A 21,520-nucleotide genomic window follows, 5' to 3' on the forward strand; every position below is an offset into this window, starting at 1 on the left:
TGGTAGAGAAACCGGTTTTATCATCACTATCTCTTCTAAATGTGGAATGCCTAAAAAATGCAGTTAATAATTGCAAGTCTATTTGAAGTTTTATTATATTAGCCTTTTTCTCTTCCCTCCCTATTATTTCACCACTTGTAAAGATCAAAGTGTGTATACATACATACATACATACATACACACACACAAACACACACACACACACACACACACACACACCCCCTATAACTTTATCATAATACTTTTCTTATAAAACCAACTAGAAAAAATTAGAAGTGGTTTCTATAGAATTACTTTTAGTCAAATAGTGCTCCTTTAATACATTGTTATGGAAAGTCAATATTGATGGGTCCAATAACAAAAGCAAAATTACAAAAAAAGTCATTAACAACATAAGAAATCACCACAGCTTATATTTCTAATCAAGTATAATGGGAGAATTTAAAGAGCTTTCTGAAAACCTTAAGAATTAGGCTCTTTCATCATAGAAATCTCTCAATTTTTGTCTAAGAATATTGTCAGAAGTAAAAAAAGAGAAGTTATTTTATGCGTTTTCACTAAATTTAGGAATTTTCTCCCAACTCTACCTACATACACTGAAATTAATGACTGATGTAGAAAAGCATTAGTAGATCTTGAATATTTAACTGTGATTTACCAGCAAATGCCTTAAACAGAATTTAAATGAAAGAGTTTTCTAAGAAAATAGAATCAAGTTTTACTGTTGCCATTCCTTTTCTTGACCATTTCAGGGTTTTTATTTTCCCAATTCAAAATAAAAAAGAAAATGTGATTAAGTTTTGAAAATAAGTGTGAAGGTAATAACCCAGAATTTGCTTTTTCATACAATACCATTTCTTTATATTTATAGCATGCTTTTCTGAAGGCTATTATTTAAAAGTTAATTTTGATGCCAAGTTGAGAAAACAAAATGATCAAACACTACCTGAGCATGATAAAGTAATTCTGTTTAAATAATAGTTACCCATGCAGGATATCCCCAAAGTCTTAGTGCAGTTTTAAGATGTAATAGCTTAAAACTGCACTAAGACCCTGCAAATAAAAAATATAACAGTCTGATCACATGCAGGAAAAAAATATAAGGCTTTCTAAAATATACCCTACTTTCCTAAATTCCAGTAACTAGGAAACCATTTATATAGGAAGAGGGAGTCTTACCCAATCTTAAATCTGTTTTCCTATCTTTGGGTATAGAAGAAACAAAAACTAAAGAAAAAGTGATCACCAAATAAAGATGCCAAATTATGACAGTATCTTCCTTAAAAAACAAAAAAAAAAATAACCATTTTATCAATCAACATAATTCTTAACCATCTCAAGCTCCACAGCCTCTGTGCCCTATTTCATTCTTTTCCAAAAAGCTTCATTAGCAAAAAATACAGATCATATACACACATGTACAGATGCATGTACATATACATAAATGTGTGTATTTACTAATAATAGCATTCATATTGTATCTAAGGTTTGCCAACCACTTTACAAATACTATCTCATCTTATCTTCCCTACAATCCTGTGAGTTGGATGCTATTATAATCCCCATTTTACAAATGAGGAAAGTGAGGCAGACAATAGTTAAATGACTTCCACAATCATAAGAGTTAAGTGTTGGAGGTTGGATTTGAACTCAAGTCTTCCCAATTCCAAGTCCAGTTCTGTATCCACCATGCCAGGAGCCAATGTTTATATTATAGAAAAAGTAGTTTTCAACTTCTTATGTAATGAATTAAACCAGGGAAGTACCATTTGCTGGTCCCAAATAGATTAAAGGAAAAAAAATCAATGAAAACCCAAGTGGCCAAAAATATCACAACCATAAAATTTTGAATTTCAAGTATGGCATTGTTATATATTATCAAAACTAATATCTAGTTACTTTAAAATCTTATTTTTCTAAGAAGATTATTCCATTTTCCTAGTAAGGCAAAAGGGAACAAATATTTTGAAACTAAAACCAAAATAACTGGGAACTCTTCCACATTCTGCACCTTACCTTAACAAAACTGCCTAAAGAAATTATGCTTAGTAGAAATCCCTCTCATACTGCACGTGGTTCAATTTCTATTACCCTCTTACTCTACTATGGTTCAAGTAAAAACTTCATAATTATGGTATTTTAACAATAATCTCTAAAGCTCTCACAATAATTAATGAGCCTACTTTTTGTTGGTGCAAAACTGTTACTGAATTTTTTTAAGTAGAACCTATCATTTTTAAGTAAAACACCAACTTAAAGACAGAGTAGAATACCCCATTTAAGAAATTCAGTAACAACTCTGCTTTCAAAGAATAATTCTCAGAAACATCATATAATTCCAAACCTATCTACTACAGATAAATTAAATTTTGCAAAAGGCCATTACGTAGTTTCTGGAAGGATGTTGGTGTTATATGAAGTGTAAACTTGTTTTGAAGATACTTTTTGATTAATGCACTTTGACATGGTTTGTATTGAAAACTTCTTTAAAAAATTAACAAATACACATATAATTCATTTGCCTCAAGGGATTTCTAAGAAATATAAGACACTTGAAGCATCAGATTCTACAGTGACAAGCATCAACACAAATGAAACATTCTTGAATAACAGTGCAAAGGGCTAAGTTCAAAACTACATTCCAAAGTACACCAGCATAAGATGTGATTGTATGACTCTATCCCTTAAAAAAAAATAGAGCACACTTGGTTATGCATGGCTTTTAGCCTTAGTCTAAATAATATGTTATTAATTATTGACCTTATTTCCCTCCCACAAACTCCAAATCAGTCACGTAGAAATATACATATTCTCTGAACATTGTTTAGAGTCCTTGGTTTTCCAGCTCTGATGGAGATCTTGAAGGCGTTCAGAAGTCCGTGTGCTTATATTAAGGGCAGGATGAACTTTGCAAATTCCACTTTCCTCCATCAGTGACAGACCACAGATTCCAAAGTATGCATGCAAAGCATCTAAAAATAAAACATTCATATTATGATGATTATTTATTTTGGCATATATTATAAGACTTTTAAAGTGAACACTTTACTATTCTATGTTTACCATGCTTTGATTCAGTTCAGTAAATGTGTACTACCCTTCAACTGTGTGCAAGGCAATTGAATAAAGTACTTTGACCTAAATGCAAATATTCTAGATAGGTAGATAAGACAGGTACACAAATAAAATAAAAAATAGAATATGAAGTTTAATGATATAGGTACAGAGAGACAGAATTTCTAATTTGGGGATTAGCAATAGAGAAGAGAAACAAAAGAAAATAACAATGAGGAGGAAACATCTGAAATGGGTCTTAAAAGATAGCCGAGATATCAATAAGTAGGAGGAAAATGGGGTAAGGGTGGGATGTGCAGATTTCAAGGACAGAGAGAAGAAAAGGCAAATATGGCCTGAATTTAGACTATTTGCAAATAGTGTCGATGTCCAGGAACATAAAATCCACATATGAAGCAAAGAGAGATAAAATAATTTTGTTAACCATTAAGCCTTTTAAAAAGTATTTCTTTTAAAATTTCAAATGGACTTCTGGTCAAGATGGCGGCTTAGAAGCAGCAAAAATTCAGACCTCTGAAAACCCTTCCTTACTGATCACAAACTGAATGCTCCTAGGGGACTGAAATTCAAACTTAACAACAGAGGACAGAGCCGGGGAACCCTCCTTCTGGACTCAAATCAAAAGGTACACCCCCCAAAAGCCGGAATCTTAGAACACTCGGGTCTAAGGGGAAGTCAGGAGAAAGGTTCCAGGACCCCTCCCCCAAACCCAGAGCACTGAGCCCCCAGCAGCAACGGGAACCTCAGGGCCGGCAAAGATGCTGTTCTGAAGGGTGCACCTTGAAAGCAACCTGGGCCAGGCTCAGGGTGGCCAACACAGACGGCAGGGAAGCAGCCTGAAAAGAACGGGGGGAGCCTGTAGCCCTGTGGCTGGGTCCTTCCATCAGAGGCTCACCGGATGTTTTTGCCTCAGGGCACATCCAGGCCAACCCAGTTGAACCTAATCCCAACAGGAGCCCTCAGAGCTCAGGGAGGCCAGGACCCCTACCCCTCTAGAGTGCAGGGCCTCCTGAAAGGACAGGAACCTCAGGGCAGGCAAAGGCACTGGGGTACCTTGCAGACAGTGCTGTGCCAGGCTCAGAGCATGGAAGTAAGGCAGTGGAAAAGCAGCTGGAGAGAACTGAGAGCAGTAACACCCGAAACTCCGGCAGGCAGGGGAGGGCAGACCCTGGGCTTCCCCAGGAAGACAGCGCAGCTGCGGAGAACGGACAATTTGCCTGGGGCTAAAGCCTCGGATCATCAGAAGTATACACTGAGAGCCAGCCCTCCGCACTCCTTCTGACTGGAAAGGGGAGGAAAAACCATAGAGATGGCAAACAGTGCAGAGGTGCAACAGCCTCCAAACAACAAGAAAAGCAAGAAGAAGGGGGTGACTTTGGACACATTTTATGAAGCAAAAATGCAAAATACAGAGGAGATAGAAGAGGAAACAAAAACAAATGCTCCAAAACCTTCCATAAGAAATAGAAATTCTCCACAAGCTCTTGAAGAATTTAAATTAGAAATTATCAAAGAGATGGAAGCCTTCTGGCAGGAAAAAATGGGAAACAATGCAAAAGGAACTCAGCAATCTGAGGGACCAAAATATGCAAATGCAAAAATATGCAAAATGCAAATGCAAAAACGGCTCAAAGCCTCAAAAAACAGGTTAGACAAAACTGAAAAGGAAAACCAGTCTTTAAAGGTCAGAATCAGGCAACTGGAAGACAATGATCTTGCAAAAGAGCAAGAATTAATAAAGCAAAGTCAAAAGACTAAAGAATTAGAAGATAACATAAAATATCTCACTGACAAGGTGAGAGACCTGAAAAACTGAGGAAAGAGAGACAATCTGAAAATCACTGGTCTACCAGAAAAGCCAGAAATAAACAGTAATCTTGATATCATAATACATGATATCATCAAAGAAAACTATCCAGAGATTCTAGAAAAAGGGGACAAAATATGCATTGAAAGAGTTCACACAACACCCTCTACACTAAATGCCCAAAAGACAACTCCCAGGAATGTAATTGCCAAATTCCAAAGCTTCCAAACAAAAGAAAAAATCTTACAAGAAGCCAAAAAAAAGACAACTTATATATAAAAGAACACCAATCAGGGTCACACAGGACCTAGCAATTTCCACTCTGAACGACCGTAAGGCATGGAACATGATATTCAGAAAAGTAAGAGAGCTGGGTCTTCAACCAAGAATCAACTATCCATCAAAACTGACTATATACTTCCAGGGGAAAGTATGGGCATTCAACAAAATACCAGATTTCCAAGTGTTTGTAAAGAAAAGATCAGAGCTCTGTGGAAAGTTTGACATCCAAACACAAAGAGCAAGAGGAACATGAAAAGGTAAATATAAAGGAAAGGGAAAAGGAGAAAAATGTTATCTTTTTCTTTTATTCAAACTCTCTTCTATAAGAACTACATTTATATCAAATTATATATATGAATATGTGGGGAAAATGTAATGTGTAACTCTCAAAAATTGTATGGATCATTAGAGTAGTAAGAAGAATCAGCACAGGGAAAGTTTGGGGCATCAAGATGATATGTAGAAAGGGGGGGATAGAAAGAAAAAGGGAGGGAGGAATCGTTGATGGTACTGAGATATACTCCAAGAAATAGAAAAAAAACTAAATAGAATAATCTTTCTCACACAAAGATACACATGGGAAGGGGAGGGAAAGAATTATCCTATAAGAAGGAGAGGAAGAGAGTTTTTACTTAAACCTTACTGTGAAATCAACTGAGAGGGAAGAGCATATTGATCCATTGGGATCTTGAATTTTATCTTATCCAACAGGGTAAAGGAGAAGGAAAAACCAAGGGGGGCAGGAAGGGAAGGGAACACAAAAAGGGAGGGAAGGAGAGGGGGGAGGGGAAGGGAACAAAAAGGAAGGAGCTAGAAAGGGAAACATATCAAGGGAGGGGACTAGGGGGACTGATTTAAAGTAAATCACTGGCTTAAAAAGTTATAGCTAAAGAAGAAAGGTCAGAATTGGGGGAGGATATCAAAATGCCAGGGAGTCCACAAGTGACAATCATAACTTTGAAAGTGAATGGGATGAACTCACCCATAAAGCATAGATGAATATCAGAATGGATTAGAATCCAAAACCCTACCATATGTCGTCTTCAAGAAACACACATGAGGCGGCTAGACATTCACAAGGTCAGAATTAAAGGATGGAGTAAGACCTTCTGGGCCTCAACTGATAGAAAGAAGGTAGGAGTTGCAATCATGATATCTGACAAAGCCAAAGCAAAAATAGACCTGATTAAAAGGGAGAGGGAAGGCAAATATATTTTGTTAAAAGGGACTATATAGACAATGAGGAAATACCACTAAACAACATGTATGCAACAAATGGCATAGTACCCAAATTTCTAATGGAGAAACTAGGAGAATTGAAGGAGGAAACAGACAGTAAAACCATATTAGTGGGATATCTGAACCAACCACTATCAAATTTAGATAAATCAAATCAAAAAATAAATGAGAAAGACGTAAAAGAAGTGAATGAAATATTAGAAAAATTAGAATTAATAGACATATGGAGAAAAATAAATAGGGACAAAAAGGAATACACCTTCTTCTCAGCACCACATGGCACATTCACAAAGATTGACCATACACTAGGTCACATGGCATACAAATGCAGAAAAGTAGAAATAATAAATGCAGTGTTTTCAGATTATAAAGCAATAAAAATAATAATCAGTAAGGGTACATGGAGAGCCAAATCAAAAATTAATTGGAAATTAAATAATATGATATTCCAAAATCAGTTAGTTAGAGAACAAATCATAGAAACAATTAATAATTTCATCGAGGAAAATGACAATGGTGAGACATCCTTTCAAACCTTATGGGATGCAGCCAAAGCACTACTCAGAGGAAAATTCATATCCATGAGAGCATATATTAACAAATTAGGGAGGGAAGAGATCAATGAACTGGAAATGTAAATAAAAAAACTTGAAAGCAAACAAATTAAAAACCCCCAGAAGAAAACCAAACTAGAGATCCTAAAAACTAAGGGAGAAATTAATAAAATTGAAAGTGATAGAACTATTGAACTAATAAATAAGACTAGAAGCTGGTACTTTGAAAAAAACAAACAAAATAGACAAAGTACTGGTCAATCTAATTAAAAAAAGTAAAGAAGACAAGCAAATTGACAGCATCAAAGATGAAAAGGGGGACATCACCTCCAATGAAGAGGAAATTAAGGCAATCATTAAAAACTACTTTGCCCAATTATATGGCAATAAATATACCAATCTAGGCGATATGGATGAATATTTACAAAAATATTAATTACCTAGACTAACAGAAGAAGAAATAGAATTCTTAAATAATCCCATAACAGAAAAAGAAATCCAACAGGCCATCAAACAACTTCCTAAGAAAAAATCCCCAGGGAATGATGGATTCACAAGTGAATTCTATCAAACATTCAAAGAACAGCTAATCCCAATACTATACAAACTATTTGACATAATAAGCAAAGAGGGAGTTCTACCAAATTCCTCTCATGACACAAACATGGTACTGATTCCGAAGCCAGGCAGGTCAAAAACAGAGAAAGAAAACTATATACCAATCTCCCTAATGAATAGATGCAAATATCTTAAATAGGATACTAGCAAAAAGACTCCAGCAAGTGATCAGGATCAGGAATCCGACTATGATCAAGTCGGATTCATACCAGGAATGTAGGGCTGGTTCAATATTAGGAAAACCATACACATAATTGACCATATCAACAAGCAAACCAACAAAAATCACATGATTATTTCAATAGACACAGAAAAGGTCTTTGATGAAATACAACACCCATTCCTATTAAAGACACTAGAAAGTATGCCATTAGCCAAAAGCAGGCCCATAGTTCCCATTGAAATACTAATTAGTTTATTGTTTTAAATTTTAGTTTATTGATTTAAATTTACTTGTTCTTTATTTTAAATATTGTATTTGTTCCCTTTTTGTTTTTTTACTTTAAAATAAGATATGTGTAGTGTGCATAGGGATTTGTTCATAGTTGTTTTTTTTATAGTCTGGCATTCCAAAGGTCTGAAAGACAGTGAATTGGCCCCTGTGTAAAGAATTTGGGGACCCCAGCTTTAGAATCTGGAACCAACTTACCTTTCCAAAATTATTATATATTATTCCCCTTCCAGCAAACTTGTCCTCTTACTATTCTTCACATCTAATACTTTGTCTACTCTGTGTCTACTCTGTGTCTTTGTAGTGGTTGTCCTATATATCTAGAAGGTATATCCTTTTCTAATTCAATTCAAGTACCACCTTTTTTTTTTCTGATCTCCCTTCTCCTTGCTATTAGTACAAAAGTTATTACATATAATTATTTTGAATACACACATGCGTTGTTCTTCTCTCCCTATGCCCCCATAGAATATAAACTTGTTAAGGGCAGGGATTATTTCATTGCTATCTTTGTACACCAACTGACCAACACATTGTTGGTACCTAATAAATGCTTGTTAATTCATAATCCAGGTACACTAAATACAGATATGGCTCATTTAACAGAACTCTTATTAATTCAAGAGAAAAGTTGGGGGGAAAAAAAAGGAGATGGGTTATCTTAGATGAAAAGTTATAATAACCATCAAGCTAGTAGTAGAGCTGGGTACTACAGGTCAGACCAATAAAAGCTACCATCAGATTGTGAGCTCTTTGAAAGTAAGGACTGTTTTTTGCATTTATTCACATCCTCATTATGCAGTAATTATGTGGCCCATAGTAGGCATTTAATAAATGCTAGCTAACTGACAAGATGAGTTGTCCTAAACAAAAAATCATTTAACATTTATTTCATTAGTTATATTAATATTTATCTCTGCATTTTCTGAAAAATTATAATTATTCTTAAATTCTTTATTATTTTAAAAAATTTTATAATGCTTAAATTTCTTGAAAATTTTAAGGAAAATGCCCCAATTAAAAAATAATAATTAAGAATAATTTACCTGGGTGACTATCTGGCCACTTGGCAAATCCACCTACAAGGCGATCTTGTGTTGATAAGATATAATTTCTGTTTTTCTCAAAGTTTGTATATTGGAATATTTTCAGTAGCTGAAATAAAATTATAGAAAAGACATTTACTAATAAACAATAGTTTTAATAAATTATTCTGGTACAAAATTCACATTTTTACTATTTAAAAGTTTCTTCCATTTTTGTGGCTCTAAAAAATTCTGAGGGGCCAGAAGTGAAATTACAATAGATTTTTTTCAAGGAATCAGCTCTACTCTTATTAATTAAGCCATGTTTAATCCTCATGTCTTACCTGTTCATTAACTTAACTGTTATTAATATTTAGATTTAAAACAAAACTTCAAAACTCCTTTTATATCAAACCAAATAAGAAGTTTTATTTGTTTTTAATAGCATGTTTACCTACCTAAATTTGTCACTTGTAAATTTAAATTATAACTACGCTATAAACTACACAATAAACTTATATGAATTTAAAGGTTCATCTTTTTAAATCAAAATTGATATCTTACCTAACAGAGAAACTAAAGTAAGAGGAGGGGGAAGGGTATCAATAAAAACTGGTATTCAAAATGAGTATATTTTAGGCAAGTGTAAAAGGATATATTTAGGAAAAAAATAACCCAAATTGTAGTAAGACTTAAGCACTAAATTCTGACAATTAGTAGATACCCCTTGACAATCTTGGAAGCAATATAGGAAATAATACTTCATAGAAATTCTTAGAAGCAATGTAAGATAATACTTTATACAAAGAGTAATAAATTTATGAAAAATGTTATCCAAAAGATGCCAAACTAATAATAACATAAATATTAATAGGTTCAAGAAATTTATGGATATACTAATTCATAAACAAATCTATAATATATCATTAAAGCAAGATAAGTTAGGCCCTTAAAGGTTGATAGGAGGCAAAAATGCTCTCTCATTACCTTCACAGGTACAAGTATAAATACTTGGCTGATTGTCACAGTTTGTTAGAACTATATTTCTAATAGTAAATTATTCTTTTTTTTTTTGCTTAGTTTGGACTGAGGCTCATTATCATAATTCTTGAATTTCAGTATCCTTATTATATACTGAGATATATTACATACTGAGAAAAGGCACGTGCTAAGAATCAAGAAAAACCTTTTCATATTAAGTTTTTCATTTTATTATTTTTTTTCATTCCTGTCTTACCTTTAAAGTTGCTCCCACCCAAAAAGAATAGCAGGTATCTACAGGCTTATTGGGTCGTCCATGATAACCAGTCTGTTGCCTCATTATACACCATCTCTTTATCCTGTTTAATTCTTTTTCAGAAAAAACTTCTTCTAATTTATCCATCAGACATAATGATGCAATGCCACAAAAAGTTGATCCTCCTGTTAATCATAACCAATCAACACTTTAAGCCTCAAAATAATTAATTATGAAATGTTAATAAAATGACTAGAGAAAAGGCCAGGCAATTCAAGAGAACCGACTAAAGATCAAATTAAATATAATTGTGAAAGTCATTATACTAGGTCAGAAATCTGTAATATTAATTTGAACATAGTGATCAAAGAATTTTAGAGCTGAAAGGAAATTCAAGATAAATTAAGAAAACTGAGGCCCAGAGAGTAAGGGAATTTGTTCAGGATCACACACCTAGTTAAGGGAGAAGAACTGAGGCATATATACTAGCCCATCCAACACTTGTGGCTGCTGCAGTTTTCATTTCTTAACTTGCTGCCCTTTGGCAAAGTCCCAATAGTTAGAAGAATTCAAATATAAGAACAGCCTCAAAAGCTCAAGAAGAAGGAAAGGAATTAGTTATGAAGGATTGTGAAGCTTCAGGGACAAAAAAAATTGGATGAGAGAGGGGCCTAAGCATAGTGTTAATAAAAATTAATAATGGTATAGGTATCCAGTTGAAGGAATAAAAGGTGAAAAAGAAATCCAAGTGAGAAGGCATTGTGGAGTACTATTCCCATCAAAAGATCCTCCTCTAGTTTCTTCATAACTAGCCTACACTTTTTCACCCAAGGGCTGAAATGATTTGCAGAAAAGAGTAAAACAGATCAAGATGAAGACCAGACCCAATTACCACTAGCACAATGAGGTAAACAGATCTGTCTAAACAGATTGAGTGCTGGGAGAAAGGCTTTTTTAAAAGCATCAGGTTGCATAGTTGCCTGCTGGGAGCTAAGACAGCATAATAAAGGATGCTCAGTTCACCTAAACTCTCCAAATACACAATAATAGAAAATAAAGTGCCTCAAAACAAAGAGTATTAGAGACATATCTCCCAGGGGTAAACAAAGAGAGTAACCCAGTAAATACAGCAGAGGGGGAACTGGCAGAATTCAGTTCAGCTCAAAGTGCTTCCATGTGGCCTGAGGCAATGAAACAGCAGAGCAGGAAATAACTCAACAAGCTGCCAACAGAACTGAGACAATAAAACAGTAGATGGGAAGTAGCCCAAAGCAAGAGCAGAGAGAGGTAACAGTGTAATACCAGCCCTACATGCTTCCACATGGCCTAAGGCAACAAAATAGCAGAATAGAAGAATAACCTATGCACAGGAGCCAAAGGGGAACCAGCAGCCAAATCCAGCTGGACAAAACAGCTGCAAACCTCCCCACAAGAAGCCAGCTGGGCCTCCACACTTGAAGGGCATAATGGAGAAGAGAAAAAAAGAGAAGGGGGGGGTAAATTATCACACCTAAAGAAGTGGCTAAAAGTTGATACATCAGAGAAGATGGGGGGTGTGGCAGGCAATGCCTGAACTTTCCTTTTATCAGAATTAGCTCAAAATGGGAAAACACCCACACTCAGCCAGCTATAGAGACCTAACTTACCCTATAGAAATAGCAGAAGGGGAAAGGGAATAAGAAAGGGAGGTGGGGGGAGTATAACAGAATAAAAAGGAAGAAGAATTGGGAGAGGCAGTGATCGGAAGCAAAACATTTATGAACTGGGGAAGACCAAAAGGAAAAGGATAACCATAACTGTGAATGTGAATGGGATGAACTTAACCATAAAACAGAAAAGCAGATTAAAAACCCAAATCCCACAATATGCTGTCTACAAGAACACTTTTCAAGTAGGGAAAAACACAGAGTAAAACTAAGGGGCTGGAGCAGAATCTATTATGCCGCAGCAAAAGTAAAAAAAGTAATCATAATCTCAGACAAAGCAAAAGGAAAAACTGATCTAAAAGATCAAAAGAGATAAAATGGAATTACATCTTGATAAAAAGCACCATAGACAAAGAAACAATATCAATATTAAACATGCACCAAATAGAATAGACTCAAATTAATGAAGAAGTTATAAGAAACACAGGAAGAAATAGACAGTAAAACTGTATTAGATGGGGATTTAATCTTCTCCTCCCAAAAGGAGATAGATCCAGCCAAAAAATAAATAGGAAAGAAGTTAAAGAGGTGAATAGAACCTAACAAAAATTTGATATAATAGACCTCTGGAGAAAACTTAATGAGACTAGAAAGGAATATATCTTTCTCTCAGCAGTAAATAGTACCTTCACAAAATTGACCATACCTCACAACCACCAAAAAGCACCATTTTCTTTCAGTCTCCCAAGTTTATAACCATGGTGTTATCACTGAGATGTTCCACACATTATATAGCCAATCAGTTGTCACATCTTCTCTTATAATACCTCTCATATATGTTTCTGCTCTTCACTCACAGGCTGTCATCAACTCTTAAAGGAATTACTCCAAAAGCCTTTTTGTTTTAACTCTTTCCCCACTGCCATACACACTGCTGCCAAAGTGATTTTCCTGATCATGTGTGTCACTTCCCAATACAAAAAACTCTACAACACAATGCCAAAAAAAAAAAAGCCTCTAGGATAAACTATAAACTCTTCCTCGGTTTAGTTTTTAAAGCCCATCACAACTTGGCCCCAACCTAACTTCCTAGCTTGATTTTACATTACTTCTTATCCTATACTTTATTATAACCAAACTGGCCACCTCTCTGTTCATCACACACAAGAAACCACACTTTATAGTGGTCATTCCTCAATTCCTGGAATATACTCCTTCCTCATCTCTGTCTCATAAAATCCCTCTCTTTCTTCAAAATATAACTCAAGTACTATGGAACCTTTCCTGATCCCATCCACTCCCTTTGCTAATGTTCTCCAATCCAAACTACCTTGTACTTAAAATACTTTGTATTTATCTGAACTTACTATCTTTATGTTTATTCTATTCTATATATCTTTATATACATACTTGCTTTCTCCCTGTTAGAATGTAACTTCTTGAAAGTAGAATGGTTTAATCATTAATATTTTTATCCCCAGCTGTTAGCATAAATACCTATAAATTATTGACTGTCAGATTTTAAGTTAAATCACATTTTCAGTATGAATTACAACACATCCATGCCAGGGACAATATAACCTGAGGGAAGCTTATTCTAACTACAGATGAAACTTTTTTTAAAATGTATAAATAGCTCCTTTGAGCTTTATAACTAGAAATAACTTCCCAAGTTAAAACCCAACACGCTTTAATTAGCAAATATAACAAAACTTTTGAGAAGCATATACTCTTACTTTGCAACATAACTCAAAAAGTAAAAGACAAAAAATGTTTTGTTTTCAGCCATGCTGGAAATGTACATAAGGGTCCTTAAGTATTTTTTCATCAAGATTAAGAAAACAGAATAATATTAAAGGATTTTCTTTCCTTTTTGGTTACACCGTTAATTTTTTGGCATTAAAAAGCGATCTCAAAGTATTTATATTTAAATATCAGAATTACAAATTGGAAGGAAACTTAAAATGTCACATAACCACTCAAAGCAGGGATTCTCTCAACAACATCCTTCACAAGTAGTCTAACCACTGGAGTAGCTCCAGTGACTGGGAAATATGTCAGTAAGAACTGAGACATGAACATGTTTGGTTGTCAATTAAATAAAGTCAGTGCTTGAAAAGTGGTTTTCAATTGTCATAGGGAGGTGGAGGAGGAAGCAAAAAGGAGGTAAAGCAGAAATTATGCCAAAAAGAAAAATGATGTAATGGAAAAGTAGTTTATGTCAATATCTAGAATTAAGTTCTGTGGTACATCCCATGAAAGGGCTCAAAATCCCAACATTTTTAAATCTGTTTGCATCTATTTCTCCAGGTTTCCTGCAGCATTACTCTCTTACAGGAGGAAACCCCCAATCCCACATTGTTAATCCGTTAAAGATATCTTACCATGAGATTCTAGTCCAGCTCCCTGTGCCAGTCCATTATCATAAGACTAAAAAGAAAAAATAATGTTGTTTATTGTGAAGCACAAGTTATTAAGTTATACGGTTTAGTTAATAAGTTGTAAGACTTAATGGATAGAGAATCAGACATGAAATCATGAAGTTTAGCTTCCCATACAAACTGGTTATATGACTGTGGTACAGTCACTCTCTCATTGTCTCCTATAACTCTAAGACCATATAGAACTGACCATCTACACCAGCAGAGGGAATTTCCTCCCTGGGATTATTTTATACCAGTAAAATTACAAGCTTGGACAAGACAAAATATAAGAACACTTTTTTAACATTACCAATAGACAAAATTAGGTATTAGTTTATCTTCTACAATTATTTGCCTTTGCAATTCTAAAAATAAACTACTTTTCCTTACAAATGGGGGTAATGTAGGAGGCATGGGTGGGTACCTGACTTTGTTTTGCTCCATTAACCAGTGGCAAATTGAAAAAAAGAGACTTTTCAGTGACTAAACTATGTGGGTCCAATTTTCTTTTTTAAAAATCCATTCTTGCCTCACCATCCAATTGTTAATTCTATTACCTTATGATCTGTTTGCATAGTTTACTGACAACAATGTTTTATCAGCATACCCAATATCTCACAATGGTCAAGAAAGTATTTTGAAAAACAATAAAGTTCTACATAAGCATGTACTATAATTGTTAGTTAAATGTTAAAATAACTTTTACAAAATATATATGCTATTATAACCTAAGTTTGGTGTTTTCAAAGCTTAATAACAGTCAGTGATAGATGAACATTTGCATAAATTTAAAAATGAACAAAAATTCAACAATAAGTCATACTAATAAAGTCAAATAAAATAGAACATCTTTGTAAAACAAAAGCCAAAACTCATAATTCTCCACCCCACCCCCCTTATTATCAAAGGTATCGCACACAGTAAGGACAGTGTTAAGAACAACAGATTTGGAGTCAGAGGATCTGAGTTGAAATCTCAGGTTTTGTTATTTATGACCTGTGTGACCTCAGGCAGTCACTTAGTGTCTCTACACTTAACTGACCCCTGAGGTCCATTCCAGCTTTAAATCTATGTTGTTATGAAAGTAACACCACCAACTCACAAAATAAGTCATTCTCTTCTTAACTTAGGTATGTTATAGTTAAATAAAAATATTCATAAAGACAAAATTAGCACCAATAAAGTATTTCTTTGTAGGAGTCAATCTCTATTCCATAAACCTCTATTAAAAAGCTCAAGAAAAAAATTTAAGACTCTCTGATTCAGATTTATTGCCGGATAAAAACCATAATGAAATAGCAAAGGATTAGACTTAGAACTAGAAGGGACCATATAGATATCTTCTAGTACAGCCCCCCCCCTCATTTTATAGAGGAAAATGAGGTTGAGAGAGTTCAAGTGAAATGATGGAGCTAGGATCTAAACCTAGGGGCAAGAGAATCCAAATCCAGTGCTCTTTACACTATACTAAAATATCATTGAATTTATTTACATTTTGTAAGCACAATTAAAAGTTTAAAAGCACAAATTGTTTTTTGGTCACAAAAGACTGATGAGAACAGACAGTATGTAACTTTTTATGATTTCCAGATGAGATTTGGTTATTTCACAAATTCACGGAATTTGAAGGCTAGAAGAGACCTTATAATCCAATCCTCTAATTTTTTTTTGAAGAAACAAAAGCATAGAAAATTTGCCTAAAGTCATATAATTTCTAGGTTCTGGTCCCTTCTTTGATATAGCACTGTATAGCTAATCCAGTACTTTCTAATATATATAATAGTACTGTAAACCTTAAAATTTCCCAGACCCTACTTTATAAGATTGGATTAAGACCATTCCCCATTTGGGCAGTGAACTCTACTTAAAGCAGGAATGTGAGAATTCTACTTTACCTACTTGGGTCTGCCCTAGGGGATAACTCTTTTCTGAACAATGAGAAGTACTTAAACCCATACTTTTCTTAAGCTAAGTACCTATAAAGGTCAAGCAACTTGTGAATTTACAAGGAACAAAGAACTGGAAAACTTACTCAGAGCTTTCCTGGTGTGAATTACTCAAAAATCCACACCTTCTTAGATGTGGACTAAGAATGGGCAGTCCTTTAGAAACACCTACAGTGATTGGTAGATGTAAGGACTTAGGGGAGGTAACATAGGAGATTTTGCCCTTAAAAATAAGAGCTCAGAGAAGAGCTGGAGGTGATTCTGAGGGAGCTCATTTTGAGAAGACTCATTCTGAGGAAACTGATTCTGAAACATTCAGATGGAGGAGGGAGCTGGTGAAAGTAGCTGAGATGCTGCTGGCCTGGTGTCATTAGAAATCCTTACTTACAGATCTTATGGTGAGTTATAAAAAACTGACTGATTTCTCTTTTAAGACTCAGGTCTAGGCCATATTAGCTTTGAGGCCCTTCATACTTATTCCTTTTTTACTCTCTCTCTCTTTCTTTGATTACTCATTGTATTGTTAATTAAAATCTCTATAAAACCCAATTGACTTGGGTATTTGAATAATTGGGAATATTTCCCTGGCGACCACCTTATATTTAATTTTAAACCCAAGACACTGTAGTGAAATATATTTCTGCGGTCAAACTTACTCACCCTCTCTTATGTCTATCACAATTTATATCTTCCACTATTTTAACCACTACAGTTTAAGACCTCAACCATTTTAAATCTCACAGTGCTACACACACACACACACACACACACACACACACACAGACCAGTAAGCATGTTCCAGGGTGTAAAAATCTTAGTTTGAATTACCTCATAATTTGAATTATATCAAATATAAATCTTTCTTTATAAAATTTTAAATCTGTCTTCCTTGTAGACAAGAAACGATTAACAATTTAATTGTCTTCATAAAAACTCTCTTCATATGCCTTTAACAGTCAAACCACCTCTACTGGCTAATTCACTTTCTTTTCTAACACTTACTATCACTCTTGTGGATTCTTTATAGATACTGTTTTCAAAATATCATACCTCTGAATTATCTTTATAGTTGTATAGTTTCAAATTTTATTCACCACATTCATGGATTTAGTTAAAAACAAATACTCCTACATACCAACTCCCTATACTTTCTAAACTTTACTCTGAAATGTTAAATCTTTTTTTCGTCCAAATCATCCATTTTATTGATGTAGAACAATTAAAGGGAATAAAACCCCTCTAACAAAGCATATTACATCTGCTTTGCATTTTTTAATCTCAAGAGTGCCTTTGACACTGAAAGTTTAAGTGATTTGTCCAGTGTCAGTCAATATATGTCAAGGAATCATTTTTTTCTGAACTCCAAGGATAATTCTCAAATAAATCAAAATATCTCTAGGGCCTTAAAAGCACATAAAAACCTCATGCTTGGGAAATAATGTATTTGGCAAAGTATAACTTTTTTTTCCTCCTAGTTTTACTCAACATTAAAAAAGGAAAAGGAAATTTGAAATGAAAATAGATTTCTTTCTTAATAGAACCATATAGGATTTTCAGTAAACTGCTAAAACTAGAACTAAAGAGAAAACATGCACGCACACAGACACACACCCCCTACTGTTCTCCTTAAGAGTATAACACTGTTTTGTTAATAATGCCTATAGGTTCTTGCTTTGCAAGGAACCAGCCAAAAAATAAAATGACAATCTAACCAATGAAATTTATTTTTAAAACAGCAAGACCTTTAAAAACAATTATAAATCTATAAAAATTTAATAAAGGCAAAAAAGGGGCAGATAAAAAATAACTGATTCATGATTTTAGGAAGGACAGTAAAGGCATAATGGATAAGTTAGCCTTGGAGCCAAGAAGACCTGATTTCAATTTCCACCTCTGATACATAATGGCTATATTACCCTGGATAAGTCATTTAAATCAATCAATCAACAATTGTCAAATATCTACTATGTTTCAGACACTGTGCCGAGCAATGGGGATATAAAAAGAGGCAAAAGACATTATCTGCCCTGAAAGAGCTTACAATCTAATGACTGAGACAACATGCAAATAAGTATATACAAAGCAAACTATATATATGGTAAATAGGAATTCATTAACAGTGGGAAGAAATTAGAAATAAGATTGATTGGGGAAGGATCTCTGTAGAAAGCAGGATTTTAGGTGTGTGTAATTAGAATCTGTTACCCTATAAACTACAATTCTCAGCACCCCACTTTCCTCACGTTATGTGCTAACATAGGGAGGATATAAATTTGGTGTGGCCCCACCTCTTGCTATCTTCTCTTCCTGATGCAGTTTTGGTGGAGTGGGGCTTTTAAACAGGCAAAGAGAGTTTGATCACATGGTCTTATTTTGATAGATAATTACCTTTTTTATTTCTTTACTTCCAGTGATTATTAATAAACTTTATAAAATAGAACACTTGAGTACTGGACATCAATTTAAATCCTACATTTATGGTGAACAGAAGTGGGGTTTAGAAACTTTAATTAAAAAAAACATGTTTCTCCTGCCCTCCCCCTCTGGGGAACTCCAACTGCTGCTTCTTCTGCCTCCCTCCCTAATTGCCTGGATGGTCCTTGCTGAGCCTGCCGCTCCTCAAGTTGGGGGGTTCTTACAGGAGCTTTCCACAGGGCTGGTAGAGTATGAATCCCTGTTTCTCTCACATTGCAAACAGCTGAAAAATTTGGAATCCCAGGTGTTTAAGGTGTTTAAGGCAACCCCCTCATCCACCCTCCTTGCCCCTCCCCACAGATCTCAAGCCTGTGGTAGCTAGGACTTGAAAGGCTTTCTAGATTAGCAGCTGCCTACCCCCATTTATTTCCCAGGTTGATTTTAAACTACCCCAAGGGGGCTTCCATGCTCCAGGCTGTGGGGGTGGCCCCTGGAATTTTTTGCCCCTAGGGGAGGGAAAAGGTTACTCTTCCAAAGAGGAAGTAGAATTGCAAGCATGGCCCAGTTTCCTGCCTATCTTAAGCAACTCCCATTTTGGAAGAGCATTACAGAGTTCACCCAACTCAAAGTTTTGGAGTATCTTCTCTTACTACTGTTACTGGGTGCACTGGTCCTTGGAATTAGCTTGAGTAATCCTGAGATTCAGGGGACAGATTCATCTCCCTACACCCCCTAATCATTTGGACCTGCCCAGTCTCTGCAACACATCCAAAATGGGATTCATCCACAGTATGCTCAGTGTGGGTATGGGGAACTGCAGAGGTGTAACCAAAGGAATCAAGCTAGATGATGATACTGGGGAGGGGAAGAAACCTTAAGAGTCTGAAGGTGAATTTTTAAGCCTTTTCAGACTCCATTGTTAACTCCTTCAGTTTTCTTCCCTCCAAATACTGAAGAAGTCTCTGTATCAGGATTGAAGAATGGACTCTTGAATTCAGTGCCTGTATCCTGTCACATATACTGTATTTGCTGATTGTTTGCTTTAAGATTTAATTTTGTTTGTTAAGTTCACATATTGACCTAATCGAATATGTTCTGTTACCCTATGTCACTTTCTGTTACTGTTTTGGCCATTCGCTATATGTTCTGTTACATTGTCTTTATTTGTACCTCCCCATATGACAGGACTGAAGAAAATACCATTGTAAAAGTCCACAATCAACTTGCACAAATCCTTTTCCATGGCATGCTGGGTTTGTCACCAGATCCATCAAGGTCACATGTTGCCTAAACAGCCTTTTGGGTCTTTTTGCCTTTGTTAATTGCCACATAGATGATGATGGATGGACTCTATCAAACTGGTACAACTTGTATACGACCTTTGGAAAATTTAATGAGCAAAAAAATCTCAACTGATTTTAAGGGACCTTCAGAAGTTATTTTTAGATATCAAATAGCACCACTACCTCTGACTGATCATTTGACTACCTTTGAGTTGTGTGTAACAAGAAGTAAGAGTTCATTTAATGGCTGAAGTGAAGTGCTATAGCACTATTATATTCCCCATCTTCACATTTATAAAAATGTAATGGATGAGACATCTGAAGTAATTTTCAGTATTGTAGCCCTCGCCTCCACATTGCAATAGATGGGATAGAAAAAGAAATGCCTTTTGTGGCTGTTACAGTCTCATGCCAGAGGAGGGAGGTTCATCCGGAGGTGGTAAAGATTTTTCTAGAGGGCATGGTATCCCTGAATGGCCCAGGAGAGGGAGTATTTCACATGAAGCTTAGTAGCTTCTTAATGGTTTTTTATATTTGTAATTCTTTAGCTTACTCTACCTTTCCACCAGAATGACCTAGATTCTTGGTGACATTTTGGACCCAAAAGGTTTTCATCAGCAGTACAAAGGTTTTTGTTTTTTCTAGGCTCTTCTGCCAAATTTTGGAATGATGGAAGTAATAGACTTTGTTAAAAAATATCTCATTTGCTAGATTTGGAGAACTTGTGACAAGTATCCATGAGCTTCAGTGACTATACTCATGTGAATCCTAATGATATAGGGGGTTTGTTTTGTATTGTCATTTAAATGTGCTCTTATGATTTTGGGGATTTGGGTACTTCTTGAATGTGCATTAGCTGTTCTACTTCTTTTTATAAAGCTATTACCTGGTTAAAAAAAATTATGTACAATCACACTGTGGGTCATGGCCAAGTTAAAAAAGAAATGGATCTCATTTTTGGGTGAGAAACCTTGGTATTCTACCTCTACCCGGCAAACATAGCATGTCACTGATTGTGAACTATATATTTTTTATTTAAATTTATTGTTTTTTTCCTTGTATGTGCAATAGAGTATGAGTTTTCTTTTTTTCCTCTCATTTTTTTTTTACTTGAAGCACATGTTATATGTTTTTTATTTAGCACTAAAGTAAGTTTAAACTATCCTTTTGCTCAAATATTAATGCATACCCAAAAGCTTTAGACTATGGAAACCTGCCATTGATTAATAAATGTTATAGGACTTTGATTAATGATTGTGTCTGATTTCAGGAGAAGGCATCACAAAAGAGCCACTATGCAGTGCCAGGGAAGGACAAAGTAATATGCATAGTGCCTACAAGCACAAGGTCAAGGGGACCAACCAAGCCCAGTGGGATTGACGAGATTCTGCACCAAGACAAAGGACTTGTTGGAGGTTGCAGCTATTTGACATATGTCAGACACAGGTCTTTCCCGTGCCACATTGTGACAAGTACCTAAGTTTGACTACCATTTTGACTCTCCTATCCCAGAGAGCAA

General features: G+C 35.1%; 1 protein-coding gene across 4 annotated transcripts in view; it reads right to left on the minus strand.

Annotated features, from left to right (window-relative positions):
• Positions 1 to 290: 290 nt before the first annotated feature.
• The window catches only part of PGGT1B (protein geranylgeranyltransferase type I subunit beta), a 64,041-nt gene continuing 42,811 nt past the window's right edge, over positions 291 to 21,520 (minus strand). For all 4 annotated transcript variants that reach the window (XM_001370169.4, XM_007486609.3, XM_056825044.1 and 1 more), the window contains 4 exons: positions 14,319 to 14,364; positions 10,289 to 10,473; positions 9,073 to 9,181; positions 291 to 2,972 (listed from right to left, as the gene is read on the minus strand). In XM_001370169.4, coding sequence (XP_001370206.1) covers positions 2,791 to 2,972; positions 9,073 to 9,181; positions 10,289 to 10,473; positions 14,319 to 14,364 — 522 coding nt within the window. In that variant the 3' untranslated portion in view covers positions 291 to 2,790. The remainder of the gene's footprint in view (positions 2,973 to 9,072; positions 9,182 to 10,288; positions 10,474 to 14,318; positions 14,365 to 21,520) is intronic.

Source organism: Monodelphis domestica, chromosome 3 (assembly GCF_027887165.1).
Source record: "Monodelphis domestica isolate mMonDom1 chromosome 3, mMonDom1.pri, whole genome shotgun sequence".
In the NCBI taxonomy this organism is placed as follows: domain Eukaryota; kingdom Metazoa; phylum Chordata; class Mammalia; order Didelphimorphia; family Didelphidae; genus Monodelphis; species Monodelphis domestica.